General features: G+C 41.6%; 2 protein-coding genes across 2 annotated transcripts; one reads left to right on the top strand and one right to left on the bottom strand.

The window, feature by feature from the left end:
* Window positions 1-11442: 11442 nt before the first annotated feature.
* LOC147189514 (NHL repeat-containing protein 3-like) lies at window positions 11443-14593 on the bottom strand. Its single transcript, XM_086138226.1, has 3 exons — window positions 13901-14593; window positions 13629-13828; window positions 11443-13030 (listed from the first exon to the last, which is right to left on the bottom strand). Exons 1-3 carry the CDS (start codon window positions 14151-14153, stop codon window positions 12431-12433), a joined length of 1053 nt encoding a protein of 350 aa, XP_085994352.1. The 5' UTR covers window positions 14154-14593; the 3' UTR covers window positions 11443-12430.
* Window positions 14585-17191, top strand: nrbf2b (nuclear receptor binding factor 2b). The gene is made up of 4 exons (XM_086138228.1): window positions 14585-14770; window positions 15272-15356; window positions 15744-15784; window positions 16104-17191. The coding sequence occupies exons 1-4, from the start codon at window positions 14678-14680 to the stop codon at window positions 16770-16772; spliced, it is 888 nt and encodes a 295-aa protein (XP_085994354.1). The 5' UTR covers window positions 14585-14677; the 3' UTR covers window positions 16773-17191.
* Window positions 17192-17292: the final 101 nt, after the last annotated feature.

The raw sequence follows: 17292 nt of genomic DNA, 5'->3' as shown, positions 1-17292 counted from the left end.
ATCTGTGAGAAAGGCTCATTGATCCTCCATCACTAGGGCCATGATACATGGGCAACATTTAAAGCGAGTCCTGTTCCCTGCAGCACAATATTTTACCGATATTGATTCATTCTTGACATTAAAAAGCCACTTTGTGCCTTGTCTTTGTCTCTTTGTCAGTCATCAGACAGACAACATTATGGTGTCGATGCGGCGTCCATAAACATGATTATTGAATTCGGAGTGTATCTACAAAGATAACTGCACTTTGACCAAGTTCAAATTTGTCCAACAAGGTGGCACGGTGGCCTTCGTGTGTGGGGTTTATGTGGGTTTTCTCCGGGTACTCCGGTTTACTCCCACATTCCAAAACATGCATGGCAGGTTAATAGAACACTCTAATTTTTTCCCTAGGTGTGTGTGTGCGTGTGCGTGTGTGTGTGTGTGTGTGAGTGCAAATGGTTGTTCGTCTACTGTATGTGTGCCCTGCGATTGGCTGGCAATCAGTTCAGGGTGTCCCCAAAGACTGCTGGGATAGGCTTTTTTAGCATCATTTCCCTACTCGCTACCATGGCTCATGATTGTGCCAACTGTCGTTGAATGACTTTGATGGCTTTGTGGTAATTTACGCTTACCCTGATAGGAAACTCACAAAAATTCCTGGAAATGTCACAGTCTTCGCTGAATTCAATTTAAGTCTTGAGAATTGTTATACTGTGTTTTTGAATATACACTGCATATGCTGAGGTTTTTTTTTCCTCTGGCTCAAACTATCCTCCCATTTAGGGGAATGGTTGAAGTCTATCGTTTTTGTTTTTTTTCCCTCTTCTTCGCGACAACCACATTGAAATAATGACGTCATGCTGAAACATGACGACTGGGTACAAACTCGCAATGAGACGGACTAAGACACATAGGAAATCAGAACTAGAATCAGTCGCTTGATCGATTCTTCCATCGACCGCCAGCATGCTATTGCTAGGTTGCGTTTCCGCCAGCATACTATTGCTAGGTTGAGTTAAAAAATGGCAAATTATTCCAAGATGCAAGTCCATGGCGACAAAAAAAAAAAATTTAAGGACAAAATTGAATATTGATGTGTTTTTGTCGTCCTTTCTGCTCGTCATCTCCTGCGACATTTGTCACTTCCTATGTTCCTTTCCTCTTCTTCTGCCTTTTTTCCCCCTTATCGTCTCTGTCATCTCTTCCTACGCCGTTCTTCCCTGACGGGTTTGACAAAAGATAACTCGCATCACCCTGCGGTGATCACACACACATTTACAAATGCATACACTGCGTCCCACCCGCGTTGCCTATATCTGACACTTAAATCTGATAAATGTGAGACCTCTGACCTCCAATACTCCTGACGCCTTGAACGTGAAAAAGTTCACCTCCATTATTGTGGTTCTATGCAAACCGCACGCATATCTCATTAGCTTACACATGCAGCCACTGGGGAAAGTAAAAAAAAAAAAAAAAAAGTTCAGTCGAAATAAATTTTGCTGGTGCTGATGAATGAAGAAAGCCCCAAAAAAAACCCTCTCGTAGCACACACACGCACAGCCCTCTTCAAAAGTAATTACATTATGTCCGCTCACTAATGATTCTGGCAAGTCTCAAGTTTCCTGCTGGATAAAAAGTGGTATGAAACCATACCTGATTCTAAGCTTTAATCTTGTTAAAACAGCGTAGGAGAAGCTCATTCACTGCGTTCATTTGGCAGGGGATGAGTAGCGGCGAGGTGAGAAGGAGACTTCATAATCGGGCGTTAATATCAGATTGCCAATGTGGGAAGTTTAGATAACAGATGAGCAGCGGGTGAATTTGTGTGTGTGTGCGCGTGCGTAGGCGCGCGCACGTGCGTGTTTGTGTATGTGCCTATGTGTGTGGGAGTGGGGGGGGGGGGGGGGTGATGGTCTTAACGTTGCGACAACAGAGGAGGAGTGAATTAGAAAGGGCTCTAACCTCAATGCTGATAACCGTGCTTCTAATTGAATGCCATTCAGTGGTACAGACACTCGTTAAACATCTGCGCCGGCAATCTGCCTGAAAGCAGTCATGTCGAATCAACGCCACGACAGGCATTTGAAAATTCAACCAACCGTATGTTGAACTGGCTCAATAATTAACTTATTGATGACGAGAAAACATTGCGATGATGACTCAAAAGATAGAACGACTTGTCTTGATGGAGAGCTGTTGACGCAGGATGGAAGGAAAAGTGTTCCAAAGGTCAGGGGTCACCAATGTGCGACCTAAGGGCCCGCTTGACAATCTGCATTTAGTTTATTTCGAAAGGCGCTTGATCTGCTGGCATTTTCAGAATGAGGCACCTCACAAAAAATACAGTTTAAAGGCAATATTGGAATATTTTTTTTGTTTTCCCACACCCAGAATAAAACAGGACACACTTCTGTCAGATAACACCCGCATTTACATAAACTGAGTTAGGCTTGCTGTTGATGTGGCCTTGTGTTGTGGTTTATTTCCAAGATTGCACAATATGTATATTTTTTTTGTGCGGGATATCACAATCAAGGCCATTCTGAGAAGTAAATCACTGTAAGTACATGCTGCTTACCAAAAATATATTGTGAGTCATTGTCATAAAATTTGATTACGTGCAAATATGCTTGTAAAAAAAACTTTTTTTCTAATCGAGCAATTTATTTACGTCGCCTTGGTTTTATATGGTTAAGTGTACTCCCATGCGTCCAGTCCTATTGTCAAAATGTTATTGGTGAGTTTGCAATTTTAGGCCTGTGTAGTAAAGACGATCAGAAGATCAATACAGTAATTTCATTGCACGCCACTGGAAATGTAATCTGATCAAGATTCCTCAAATGTATATGGCAAGAAATTTCATTTACAGGAGAGATAATGGAAAAGACATTAAATGTGTGAACTATGTCACTTTAAAACATTTTCTCTTTCATAGGAATAATCATTCACTTTTGAAAGAGACAAATTGTCAAAAATTTAAGTACTCATGTTAGTAAAATTTCTTGATTGTCAAGTGAAATTCAATGGGGAATGTCTTAACCGATTTTGAAAATATATTGTATTTTCCGCACTATAAGGCGCGTCGGAGTATAAGGCACACCTTCAATGGATGGCCTATTTTAAAACAATTTTTCATAAATAGGGTGCACCGCATTATAAGGCGCATAGAGTAGAAGCTACAATAGCGGCTAAGGTTGCGTTATGCATCCACTGGATGGAGCTACGCAAAAAGCAATGATATACAATACAGCTTTATTTATATAGAGCCTTCACAACCGCTGCAGCTATCACAAAGCGCTTTCCAGAACATTTAAAATCCTACGTACAAGAAATCAGAACATTGATCCATATATAAGGCACATCGAATTATAAGACACACCGTCGGCTTTTGAGAAAACAGAATGCTTTTAGGAGCGCCTTATAGTGCGGAAAATACGGTAATCGGAAAACGACCCTTGCGCACAACATAGTTCCGCATTTTTAAACTCTTGAACACGTAAGTATTAATTCTATTACGCATTGACTAAATCATAAAGATTACTTCCAGTCGCCGTTCCTAAATTCCAGCTTGGCTTCAAAATCTATCCTTAAATGAAGTTATGAGTAATGTGTTATTTGTCTGTTTCTGTGCCTTTTTTTTTAGGTGTGTGGGGAGAGGGGGATCATACAACTTTTGTGCAAAATAAATGTTATCTCGAATGCCAAATCAAGAAGAACCCTGCACCTGCGCCTCCCGTCATTAAGAAACAAAAATGATAACATTTATTAAATCTGGGTGGCGTAAGACGATGCCTGGAGAACGACACGGGCGTCAAGCAGAACTTGATCCAGTTGTTGTTATGCATGTGTTAATTGGTGAGGAACAGAAGAGGGGAGTGGGGCAAAAACATTATTACAGGCGTAAACTACCACAACAGGGTATTGCTGGGATTTAATTACATCGTGGCTATTGTTTAATTTACCTCTCAAAGCTCCAATTAAGGGAGGGGTGAGGTTTTCTGTTTCAGGCTCATCTGGGCAGGAAAGGGGAAAGCTTACCGAGTCAAGTCCACATAAACATCACACAGCGGAGATCAAATGGATTCCTTCTCATTTGACTAATGATAGGAAGGCAAAATGAAACATATTATAAAATCCTCTTCCTCTCTTGCGCTTCTGCTGTCGGGTTGGCGATGGTGATAAATTTACTGTTAGATTGGATACTGCTGATGATGTGATCTGAAGATGATGGCATCCAAAAATAACATCATTTATTCTCTTCTTCGCAATATAGGAATGTACACTAACCGCTGGATGAATTTTCACTCATTGGTTTAGAATTTCCATCTTTCTTCACAAACATTATTTAGCTTCCACAAAAACATTTATGCCTGATTACGCCAAGTGATAAATTGGGAAACTTTTTGCTGGTGGTACGAGTAGCATGAAAGCTGATACAACAGATGTGCTGGTTTGTGGTTTGTGTCAGGTGTCCAGAAAGATTCTGGACAGAAAAGGGATTCCACAAGCGTCGACAGAGATAAGATGCTTTGAAGAAAAAAATACAGTGATACCTCAACTTAAAAAATTAATTGGTTCCGGAAGAAATTTCTTAACTAGAAAATTTTGTTAAGTAGAGACGCGATTTCCATGTAAATGCCCTAATCTGTTCCAAGCCCCACCAAAATTCAGACATAAATGTTTTCTAAAGCATAAAAATGCATCTAAATATGTAACAGATACATGTTACAATTATTGCACAATAAATGAAAATTGTGCATCATGTAAAAAAAACAAAACAAAGAATTTCTTTCGTTCATGTTCTCTCTCAGAAGTGTTTCTTTCCTAGCGTTTTGTAAAGAACTGATCCAAGGACGTTTTGCTTTTGTTGGCTTTTAACAACCCTTCGAAAATGTCCAAGGCAAACATCAGCATAGTGAACGATCCGCAGACTGGTGGACACTTTTTCTGGGTGATTCCCGTTTACGTAAAACTATCCGAACGCCTCATGGCCCGAGGGGCGATATACGAGGACGCTGCAGACACATATCTATCTACACACATGGACATATACGGTAAGAGGTCCCTCTTAGCCAATGGGATGCCAGGAAGATGCCAGGTAATAGCCAATGGCAGAGCAGCTATAAGTATGTTGCGTCCAGGAAACTCCGAGCTGCGAGCAGCAGACTAAACTATATTTTTACCTTTCATATCTTGAAATTTCTTTCATAACAAGAGGCAATATTTTCCTGTCATTAACTTGAAAACTATGAAGAGACATTCAAAATACAACAACAAAAATATAATGAACTAACGAGGCAAACAGGTCAAGAACATCTACAAAATGAAGCACTTGGAGTCGTGAGCAAGGCTAAATAATCCGACAATCACTCGGCATCTTGGCAGTCCTTAAATACATGGCAAGGCTTGATTAGAAAACGTGGCACAGGTGCGCCTGCCGGAGGGAAACGCCCTTCCCTCCGGCTGGAGCCGAAACACAATCAAGGCACACAAGACAGGATCACCACGAGTTGTGTGAATGCCGGTTCTAAATCACACAACAAAAATACGATGAGATTTTTTTTTCAACCCGCTCACAAGATGTTGGGCTTTTTTCACATCTCAGCCAACGGTTCCCATAGTAAGGACGATATAACTATCTTTTAATGTCCTGCGGTCACAAAACTGACCAGATGAATCCTTGCTCTAATGTATTTAAGATGTTTTTGGGAGGTTGACTTTGGGTCTGATATTTGAAATCCTAATGTATTTGTTCCTCCTTGAATTATTCATGGTCAGGGCTCGGATGAGTTTCTGTCTTATGGCTGTAGCCTGAGTCACGTTGAATCAATACACTGGCCATAATTTATCAGCAATCAATAGTGCATTTACTTTGTTGTTAACCTTTAAGTAAGCGTGCACATGCAGATTCAGCACCATTTATTTGAAAATAATGTGCCTAACAACATCTCAAATCTTTTTTAAAATTGTTTAAAAAAGTTAACACGTTTATTAACAGTGAGGTTGTAATTTTCGTGCGAGAATGATTGTGTCTTTTCCGTAAATAACTAAAACAAATGTTGAATGATATTTAGGACAACATTTCTGAAATAACCTGAGATCAAAGGTCAGAGTCCCAAATTGAAATAGTTTATTATACTTTCATTTTAAGAGTTGTGTTCCACGCAAATCAAGGAGAGTGTGGCTTTTAAATAATATCTTATTCAAGGCCAAGTGAAACAAGGGCACGTTAGCTAAACTGGTGACATAAAACCGTAAATAATAAATAGGCGAAAGTAAAGACTCCTTTTTCAAGAGCACTTTGAAACTGTAATTCATGCCTTTGTCACATCCCAGTTGGATGACCGTTATGCACTTTGCTTTGGAGTCAGCCGATCCTCCATGAAGCTTCTCCAGTTGGTCCAGAATGCTGCTGCTCACCTCTTGACTGCTACGCGTAAGAAGGAGCATGTAACTCAGACTCTGGCATCCCTTCAGTAGCTCAATGCACATTTGAGAGTACTTTTCGAGATCCTATTATTTGTTTTCAAATCTTTAAACGTTTTCACCCCATCTTCTCTCTCTTCGAGCTCCTCCACCCCCATGCACCTGCTCGATGCCTCAGATCGTCGGACCAGACACTGTTGGAGGTACCAAAAACTAAACGGAGACTTAGAGGTGATCGAGGCTGCTGGTCCGTCTCTTTGGAATGACTTCCCACTGAATGTTCGGCAAGCCCCCTCGCTGCCCATCTCTCTTAAAACCCGTCTCAAAACTCATTTTTATTTTTTGGCTTTTGACTCACCGTGAGACTTGATTTTTAGTTTGACTGCTTTTGTGCTTTCTACGTAATAGTGGGACTTAGCACTTTAGTCAGATTATTAGTTTCCCATAAAGTAGTCTATGAAAGGCCGGATGAACATATCAGACAGACCTTTGTATATTTCTGAATTTTCTTTTTCTTTTTTTTTTGTTTTGCACAGGCAAAGCTCCTGCCGAGCTCAGCAGTCTTGCCAATCGGTGCCTTGTGTCTTGTATTTCATTTCCTCTCTGACTACAGTGAAAAAAAACGCAACTGTGGCTGATGTGCGGTCACTCCTGTCTCGTCGTCGTCAGGGAACAAAGCCCCCCCCCCCCCCAAGATAGACGACTAGCACGTTGTCTATCCTGAGCGAAAGACTACATGACAAATCTCATTCGTGAGCCATGAAGACCATGTGCCCCCAAATCAAATCAAACAAAAAAAAAAATTATATATATATATTTCTTTATACTTACAACAATATATTATAATAATATACATATTGCATTCCTATGAGGTCTATTTATTTAATCTTTTTTTTTTTATGAATGCTTTCAATAACAAAGAAAATACAATCAATTCTGATTTCATTTTCACTTGTGGAGCTTAGAAAATGGTCTTGAAATCCCGGCGATTCTTAAAACAACTACCAAATCAGCCACACACGCTGTTGATTCAAAGTGGCCGAAGCATCGGCTTCTCTTCCTCCTCCAGACTTCCTCTACCTTGTTCTTGACAGGCCGCTGACCCAGTTCCTTGTCCGTAGAAAACTACAGACGAGGTCATTATGGCTGACGTGACAAAAGATCCCGTTGAACGCCCCTGTGATGTTGGAACACTGATCCTCCTGTCTGCCTCAGCAGGGCTACAGGATGCAGGGGGGGGGGGCATTCATTCATGTACAGTCACATTGGAAGTAAGGGAGGGAAAGCCTGTTAATGTTCAACCGCGGACAGGAACTGATACAGTGCTTCTGCAAGGGAATGACCCCCCCCCCCCCCCATTATTCCACGCCTTCATCAGCCACAAATTGGATGAATGAAAATGGTAAAAAAAAAACAAAACAGTAGTATGCGTTGAGTGATTTTGTTTTTGGTACCATATCATGCCATATACAAGAATCAAGTCTCAACTTTTAATGGTGAAACTACTAACGCAAAAGATCTGAAATTGATGATGGTGTTGATGTAAAACGAATTGGAGCTACTTGGACTGCTTCCTTCCAGAAACGGTGCTCCCGGACTTTCTTCTTAAACCGCTTTAATGTAATATGGTGCATCTGGCAAATGGACAACTTAAAACCAGGGCGCGGTCTTTGTTGGGAATGGAATCCCTCCTGTGCGCGTGGGAGAAGGTGTGTGGGAGTGTAATGTGGGCTTTCCCCAAACAGAAAGTCTCTAAAGGCCAACCCACACATTCGGATGACGCCCGCATCCCTGCCATGACATCCAAACTGGAGTCTGTCAGCAAAACAGCCAACAAGGCAGAAAGTATAGAGAGAGAGGGCAACAAGGGAAAACAAAGACTTTGCGAGAGTGCAAGTGTGAAGAAAAGGAAGAGCGTGTGAGTGTAATGTACACTGATATGGAGAAACTTTGTGTCGGTGGGACCATCCTGGTGTGCAGAATTGTCTCACTCCCACACTCGCATTCCTCGGTCCGAAATGAAAGGCAGCGGAATGGACACATGCTTCCTTGCGGCGCATTGGAGAAGTGGTGCTACCTTCAGAAAAGCGAAGAAATCTGTAGGAGGCTTTGAATCCAAAAAAAAAAAGCCGACGCAATCACAGAACTTCTTTTTTGAAAGATTTGGTCATGCTCGGCTAAAGTGACTGGGATCACTCAAGCAAAATAGCAGAGGGAGTCCCACGGGCCTGTTCTAAAAATAGCTCACCGGTGATGGGACTTTATTTGGGAACAATTTTGTAGAAATGATCATTTAGAAAATGTAAATAGTGATAGAAATAAAGAGTTGCATTTTTGTGAGAAATCATGGACATGATCAGTGTCTTCACACAAATGAATATAATTAACCCTTTCAGGGACAGCGGCCACTACAGTGGACAGCTTACAGGGTGCTTGAAAGGGTTAATTATTAATAACAACATATGAAGGTAGTAATGTGAGCCCATTTCTTTTTTCAGAAGTGTGTATCAAACTGGCAGCTCTTCACAATAATCAGTAGCAGAGAAACAGCTCGCAGTTTGAAAAATTTGGTGAGGCCTGCAATAAAGGAATGACACTTTTTTTTTTAAATCCCTAAGTTAAACATTGAAACTGATTGTTGCTTTAAAAGTGGATACAAGTTTGTTGTTGTTTTTTTTTAATATAGTACTTTTATTACGGTCACGACAGTGGACGGTTTATCGTGATATCAGGTTACAGATGATCATTATTAGTGCATGAAAGTTAACTGCAGCATTAATATTCAAACTCTGCATCATGTTACAGAGGCTTCAAAACAATATTAAATAAACCTTTTCGGAAGATAACCGCTGTCTTGTTTTTGATGAGCATTTTCATATTGGTCATGATGATGGTACTTGGAGAGCCAAGTAGTTATTCTTGTTGGGAGTTAGTGTAAAAAAGTTTGAGAACCACTGATGTCGTGCAGTTGGACATCACAGCAACCAACAACCACAATCCTGAAAGTCCACGAGTCTACTGCTATTAATTTGATCTACCATGTGGTCATATTTTTGTGGATGGTCAGTTCAACATCACGACTACAACCACCATAATGTAATTGATGTTCAAGTAATAAATGCCAGACAATGTTTTTTGGGCGGAGGTGTCTGTACACAATTGAGCCCGGACAGCTGTCATTTAAACTTTGGGACCTGCTGCCCATTTGAGAATACCACAAAAAAATGAAAAGAATACTTATGTACTTAAAGTAGGGCTGGGCGATTACGGCAAACACAATATGCACAGTATGACGTGAAAACCGATGTCTCGCTCAGTAAACTATCAATCAGTTCTTACTAGCTTGCAGTCTTGGAAATCACACACGCACTATACGTTATTTGCTTATTTAAAGAATATGTATGTCGCGATTCTGTTTTTGTTTGGATTAGATTTGGTTTAGTTTCAGTTTATTATTATTTATTGCCGTATATCAGCGATTTCTCGGTGAATCGGTTGTACCTGTCTGGTGATACCCAAATATCCGCCCAAAAAACTTATGTTATATTATTAATTATCATTTTATGTTTGAGCATCATATTATTTCATGTTAAGCATACCTAAATTATATTCTGTTGTTTAATAATTGCTTAGACATTTTTTATGTTAATAGGTTCTGATTGGCTGTTAAAGTAAGAGAAGCAAGAAGTGGTTTTAGTTCGCCTTTTCTTTCTGCTTTTAATGAACTGCATTAAAGGATTCCATCTCTCCTTTTGTCATTCGTAAAGAAGAGCCATCCACTGAAAAACAACGAACCCCTCAATTTACACATAGGTTACGCACAAAGTTTTTGAGAAATACTTGTTTTACCTTTTTCGAAACGCAGCAGCACAAACAAACTTATTTTATCTTACTCAAGCCTTGCAGAGAAATTCGACGTGGATTGATGCACGCTTGCTGACCAAATCTGTTGTTTTCAAGTGCCTACTGCCCTCTAGTGCCTCTTTTTCGTTTCAACCCACGCAGGAAACGAATTGGAATTCCATATCATTTTAACACCAGAAAACTACTGCATCTCATTTGTTTAGATAATAAAATGCCTCATTGTTGTCAAAATTATTATATATCAGTATGTGTATTTCTCTGTTATTATATTAATCGTTTTAATCATCTGTACCTTTCTTCAGTGATTGGCAATGACACTTCGTCGGCCAAAGTCGGTCCTCAAGAGCCGCTGTCCTGCCTGTTTTCCAGGTCCCCCGGGAGCAACACACCTGATTCAAGTCATCAGGATCGTTCTAATGCTGCTTCACAGCTGGCTGATGAGCTGATCATGTGAATCAGGTGTGTTGCAGGCGGGAGAGCTGGAAAACAGGCAGGACAGTGGCCGTCCAGGCCCGGAGCTGGACATGTCTGCCGTACAGTCAGGGTCATGTGAGAATGATTAATTGAAAGGGAACAGTAGCCCATACATAGTAGGTATGAATAACACAAGCATCCCAGTAAACTCAATTTTGGAATGAAAGAAAAAAAAAAACAGCAGTAGGTACAGCCATAATTAGGTCGATCAATAATCCACATAAAGTATTTCAAAACATTGACACATTGATCACAATCACGATGTTAGTGTTTTATTCGTCCATCGAACCAATTAAAATGAAAACAATACCAAACACAATAGACTGTAGCAAGATTCTGTACTGTGAAAGGTCGCCCTCGTGTGGCGTAAGAGTGAAACTGACTCGGAGGACAACTAAATTCAAATCTATCGTTGCTATGGCTTCAGGCTGGGAAATTTTTCCTTCAAACACTCTTTAGCAATAAATTGAGTTATACAAGATTCAAATAACTCGAGTAAGTGTTACTTTTACACACTATTGTACAAATGATTTTCCAATTAACTTGGATCGAGTCAAATCTGTCCAGTGTTTAACACTGCGCAAATGCACTCCATTTTATTTTTCACTTCTATATTGTCAAATTACAACTTTCTAAATTAGCTCATTATAATTTTTCAAAATGCATCATTGAATAAAAACAGGCTACAAAATATTACAAGTTACTTTTTATTTTCAAAAAGCGTGAACAAACAACTCATATACAACACATAGATGTGCTTGTAGTGCCAAGTAACCTTTTTCCAAGTCCACATAAAAACATTACACCAAAGCGATTGCCAGAAATTTAAGCGCAAGCAAAATCTAACCGGCTGGCTGCCACCATGGCTCCACCAAGCTGTATCGCTGCAGACGCTGCACCAATCCACCTGTCAATCTTTCACTCCATTTTTCGTCTTCAATAACTTGTGAAGACCCCAAGCTATGAACCCTTTCAGGGACAGCGGTTACGACAGTGGACAGCTTATCATGTTATCAGTTTACAGGTACATGCAAGGGTTAAAGGGCAGCCATGGCGCAGTTCAGCACTTACTGAAAATGAATCTGACTCATTTACAGCAATGCAAACCAACCCTCCTCCTAAAAATGGTCATACCAACAGGCAGTGTCAGGGGTTCGGGTAGCCACGACTCCCAGAGCAACCCCGAGAGGACTCCCTGAGGGACACGATCGAACACCTCCCTCTCGAGCCCCTCGCCGAAGAACAATAAGTAACCCACACCTGCTTGATGCCTCTCACAAAGAGAATATAATTAATTTCATGCTGCAAATGGACATTTATTTACATTAACAGTTACTCGACGGTGTGTGTGGTATCTTTCAGGGTAAAAGAGCCCTGGAAAACGTTTTGCGGTCTCGAATACATCTGGAGACTTCACAGGAATGGGTGGTGCATTCACAGTACAAGTACTACAACTTTTTACACTTGCGCCACAATTAAGAATATTTAAAAAATAACTTGATCAGCAACTCTAGTTTTCATACAGATTCATTTGTTATGAGAGAGTGTTGAAGCCATTTTGTTTTTATCGGATTGATATTAGAGTGGTTGACTGATCGTTCGACTTTGGATAATACAGGACCAAAGTGGAGGTTGAGCATCCTCCCAAAACAGGCTGTGTTGAACCTTAGACATTTGTGTTTTACACAAAAGCCTCACCGAGGCTGAAGGGGGTGAACTTCTGTGCCTGCTGGGCACCAATCTCAGCCACATACAGCGCCCCAGACTTCTGGTCCAAGTCAACCAAATGAGGCTTGACTTCATCAGCTAGCTGAATCACACTGATCACCCTGCACTGGCCAATCAAACCCACCGGCGGTGCCTCCAGTAGTGAAATCTGGTTAGTGTTGAGCTGGACGACAACAAAGTATTTCTTGTCAGGAGTGAGGCGGACAGAGTAAGGTGCATCCTCAGTGAAGCAGCTCCCCCATGATCCCAGCCAGTCCCCCGTAAGCGAGTTGAAGACCTGGATCCTCTTGTTCCCCCTGTCCGCCACCCAGACCCTTTGTGCGTTGTCAATGGTCACACTGTGGGGGATGTAGAACTGAGCTAGGCCTTGTCCCTTTTCGCCATGCACCCATAACACTTCCTGTTCTTTGGATAATTTGATGAGACGATTATTAATCCCACCATCACCGTCCACTATGTACATTTCTCCGGAGTCGAGGACGTAGATCTCAGCTGGCTGGTCAAACTGCAGAGGATTAAGCCCAGAGCCGGCTTTTCCTGGTGTACCAAGCACCTGGCGGGTACAAGGGGCAAAATGGAATTCATCAGACTTTTTGAGGTCTCACAGAAATGTGAGCAACCAAATATGGGACAAAATTATTACTATTTCCATATTTGTAGCTAATATTTTTGATTGGGGGTGAGTGGCGGTGTTGTGAGGTTTTTTTTCAATGACAAATTGTCTTTCTGTCCTCATTAAAGGTTGGGAAAGTGTTTTAGACCGCCAAATGCATCACCGGCGGATACTAAATGAAACTTTGCTTGGTATCGCACAGCTTCTGACTTAGGAGCATATTTCATTCAAATGAAATCCGACAATTTAGTTTTGTTTTTTTTTGCAACGCTGAGTTGGTAACACAAAAGCAGTATGCATGCATATGCACAGTTTCAGACTTCTTGTGATTTTTGTATGTATTCACAGACTTGAAATTTCATCAAATTCTTGCAATGATCGAGAGTAGGTGAAGCTGCAGACTTCGGAAGTCGTTTTCTCATCACAAGTTGTACACAGAACACAGAAAATAAAAATAATACCCTAAAGTAGCCCTTTAACATTTGTCAAAATCAAATGGGCATCAAGCACCGAGTTAAATTATGGATCAAGCGGTTACCTGCAGAAGATTCCCTGATGGTGAGTACTGTTTGATGCAGTGGCCATACGGACCATTTCCCACATCTGTGATCCAGACAGTTGGGTTTGACATGGCATCGGCTAAAAATATACCGTGGGGCATCTCTAAGGTCGTTGTGTTCCAGTACATGAGGAAGTCGCCTTCTGTTGTAAACACCAGCACCTTGGGCACATTGTCACCTAAGCGGAAGCACACAACAGCATGTTGACAAAAATTGCAGAAAAACGTGATTGCTAAAAATCGGGATTTACCTCTCTGGGCCACATACACAACACCAGCATACTGATTGACAGCCACCCCAAACACATTCCCAGAGAACAGTTCGGGGTTTTTAGGCCAGTTCAGGTCCAGTTTGTACAATGGCCTGCCCAGCAGCTGGTAGTCCTGTCGGAGGATGGAGATGCCAGCCTGCTGGGGGCTAAAGACGCCGTACAACACCATCATGAGAAAGAATAAAGAGACCATACTGGTCAAGATCAGACAAGTATAGCTTCTACTTTTCATTGGCAGCTATGTTACGACACAAGCAATATCCCCTTTCCTCTGTTTAAGCCTCCCTGGACAAAAGCAAGGATCGACCGAATCTACCAGTGAACACAGTGTTAATCAGATGGCTAATTAAATGATACTGTAGTCGCGTCAACGTCGTTGACTCTTTACTTCCTGGTCAGTCCAGGACATAAACAAAGCCTCGTCAAGTTCAAACAAATTTCAGACAAAAGGCTGGTTCATTATATTTCCGTTATGACCATTAAAATGCGAATTTATGTTTTTTTCCCAATACAGTTGTGGGATAACAAAAATTCTATCTATGTGGTTAATAATGTGTTCGAGCCCCCTTGTATCTTGAAATACTACCGATCCGGAAAATTGAATGCATTTTATTTTTTTAAAGAAAACATTTCTACTTCCGGTATTCTGTCGATCCTATGACGTATAACGTAGTGTCGCTGGTGGAAGCGACTGTGCCTCCGAAAGAAATTTTCGTATACTCTACATATTTTGGTTAGATTTCTGGCTCAGTTCGAATGACAGTCCATGAGGAACAGACACATCCTTCATGTAGTGAAAACCATCGAAGAATTGGCTGCATGGAGGTCGTTGACAGTCCGCTTAATCTCGTAAGTTTCGGTCGTGATGTTGCAATAACAGGCTAACGTTACTGTAGGTTGCGATGGTAAACTACGTTAGCTTCCCCCACAGTACACCAGCTGCTAACTGTTCTTTTGTTTTGTTGTGTTAGCGTTGACATGCTACACATCTCATACGTTTTGGAGTAGCTTTCGATTTAGGGTGGGTTTTATAGATTTATGGGCCACTTGTGGTTGCACAAAGGTTTGTTGTTGTCCCCCTCTGCATTTTTTTTAGATGTGTGCTGCTTATTTGAACGTCTTTAGGTTTGTTAGAAAACGATTCAGGATGGTTACATGCTCAAATATATTATTTTACCTTCAAAAAACATGAAATAAGATTTCCAGTGACACCAAGATCACTTTGACAGATTAAAAAATAGTTAACTCTTATTAAATATGATTTTTTTCGAGGGGCAATTAACGTCGTTTGTTTTTCCATTCAGTCAAACGACTGTGTGTGTGTGTGTTCATCTGCGGGTGCTTGCTTAGGCCCATCAGCAATGCAGGAAGGCAGATCGTTTGCTTGCTGCTGGAAAGTATGAAGAGGCGATTTCTTGCCACGCCAAAGCTGCAGGTAGGCTGTGTGCACGTCAGGCATGTCCACCAGCGACACTTAAACAACTTTTGAGGGGTTTTTTTTGGTCATTCTGCCAATGTTTTATACGGTAACCGATCATGTGACCGAGAAGCGCGCATTCTGTGTCAAGAGTGGCATACTGTAGACTGACATAACAGAGAATTTGGTAATTTTTCAAAATAAAACATCTTTCAGATTCTGAAATAAATAAAACGGAAGGAATGTAAGTTATTGTATTCTTTCTGTGTGGCCCGGCACCAAATGAACCGGTCTGCGGCCCGGCGGTTGGGGACCCGATTTAGTGCATCAATGACATTGTAAAATCATGACCGTCGTAATACACCCATTAATGAATGTATGATCAGAATATGGTCTCTTTTACAGAACTTCTTACAGAAGCAATGAAGACAACAGACTGTATACAGGTGAGCCTTTTCCGGTCTGCGGTTTTTGGTCAATTCCAGTGATTAGTTTGCACAATTTGTCAGGTCAAATAAAAATGACAGTTGCGATGTATTTTGAATTACTCTTGAGATCAGCATCATCTGAGTCTTTGTCAGGTGTGGTCGGATTTCTCGACCTGATAGAACATGGGTCTCGAACCCTTGAGAGGGGTGTGCGGCTTTCTGTTTTTTTTAGGCTTCTTTTCGGAATTGGCTGGTACTGAATGAGTTAAACGTACTTAAATTGTGTCACCTTACGTCAGCTATAATTCAGTGTACCGTTGACCTTGCGTGTTTTCAGGCACGCGTGTCCATGGAGTTGCAGAGGGACAGGCATATTAAACAGCAGCGTCTCATCCAGGAGCGTTGGAAGAAGGAAGCCCGTCGGGAGGCCACAAAAGCCAGACCTGGCTTAGGCTCCGCCCTCGTCACGCCAGGTCAGACTCAGCCCCCGAATCCCACCACCGCTGTAGCATGCGGAGGAGGTATCGAGAGAGAGTACGACACTCTACTCTACCAGCTTCAAACCCGACAGGTCGGAAACCTCCAAACTTTGACACCCTGTCCCGGCTCAAAGACCACCAAAGATGATAAAACTCGCCTGGAAGAACAACAGACCAACATCGAAGACTTGAGGCGCCTCGTGAACCATCTGATGGATGAGAACCAGCGGCTCACCTCCGAGAATGAGAGGCTCCAATCGGAAAACACCCGACTGCGGGCTGAGGCCGCGGATGTCGTGGAGCGCTCTGAGCTCTGGGTGCTCCCTCAGGCTGGGGGCGTCATGGCGACGGGGGGAAACCAGGAGAGGAAAAGCACAGGGAAAGGGAAGGAGATAGCGATCCCTCAGCTGCCCCCGTTGGAGATGCCTGCTCAGGAAGATTTGTGTTTGGATGACCTGCCTCCTCTGGAGCTGCCAGAGGACATCCAAAATGAACTACAGGAGCTGCTGGACAAAGACAAACTGTGATAAACACTTGCTGATTTTTTTTTTTTTTTTTTTTTAATGACACAGACTTCAGGGTTCAAACCAGTTTCTTTTTGGTTTAGATGCCAAAATGTATGGTTTTGGCCACAGAAAAGTATCCGTGATGTTCTCCAGGTCTCGCTTACCTTCAACAGGTATCATCGGACAAAAGATGAAAAGATTGAAAAATATTCGCGTGGTCACGCACCACTTTTAAAAACTCAAGGATTGTTTATTTTGAAGCTTAATTGGAAAGATTGAGAAAATCCTCACGGGACACTAGCGAAGACTAGTATTTCTGTACTTTGTGTGATTACAAGGTGATGAGGTCAATGGGGCCTTCAAAATCCAAAATCCCTTTCTGAGGGTTATTTCTGTGAGGAGATTATGTGAAGTAGTGGCATTAAACTTGATAAATTATGCCTTCATCTTGATTTTATTGCTCAGAATCCTGAGGAAAGGACAGTCGGGGGCTATATTCTCCTATCTGCGTGTAAGCCTTTTTTAAACGCACCTGAGCTGG

The sequence above is a fragment of the Hippocampus guttulatus genome, chromosome 19 (genome assembly GCF_054856545.1).
Source record: "Hippocampus guttulatus isolate MCC_2025c chromosome 19, RoL_Hgut_1.0, whole genome shotgun sequence".
NCBI lineage: Eukaryota > Metazoa > Chordata > Actinopteri > Syngnathiformes > Syngnathidae > Hippocampus > Hippocampus guttulatus.
Note: the sequence above shows the minus strand (reverse complement) of the source record. Positions and strands in the feature narration are given on the sequence as shown.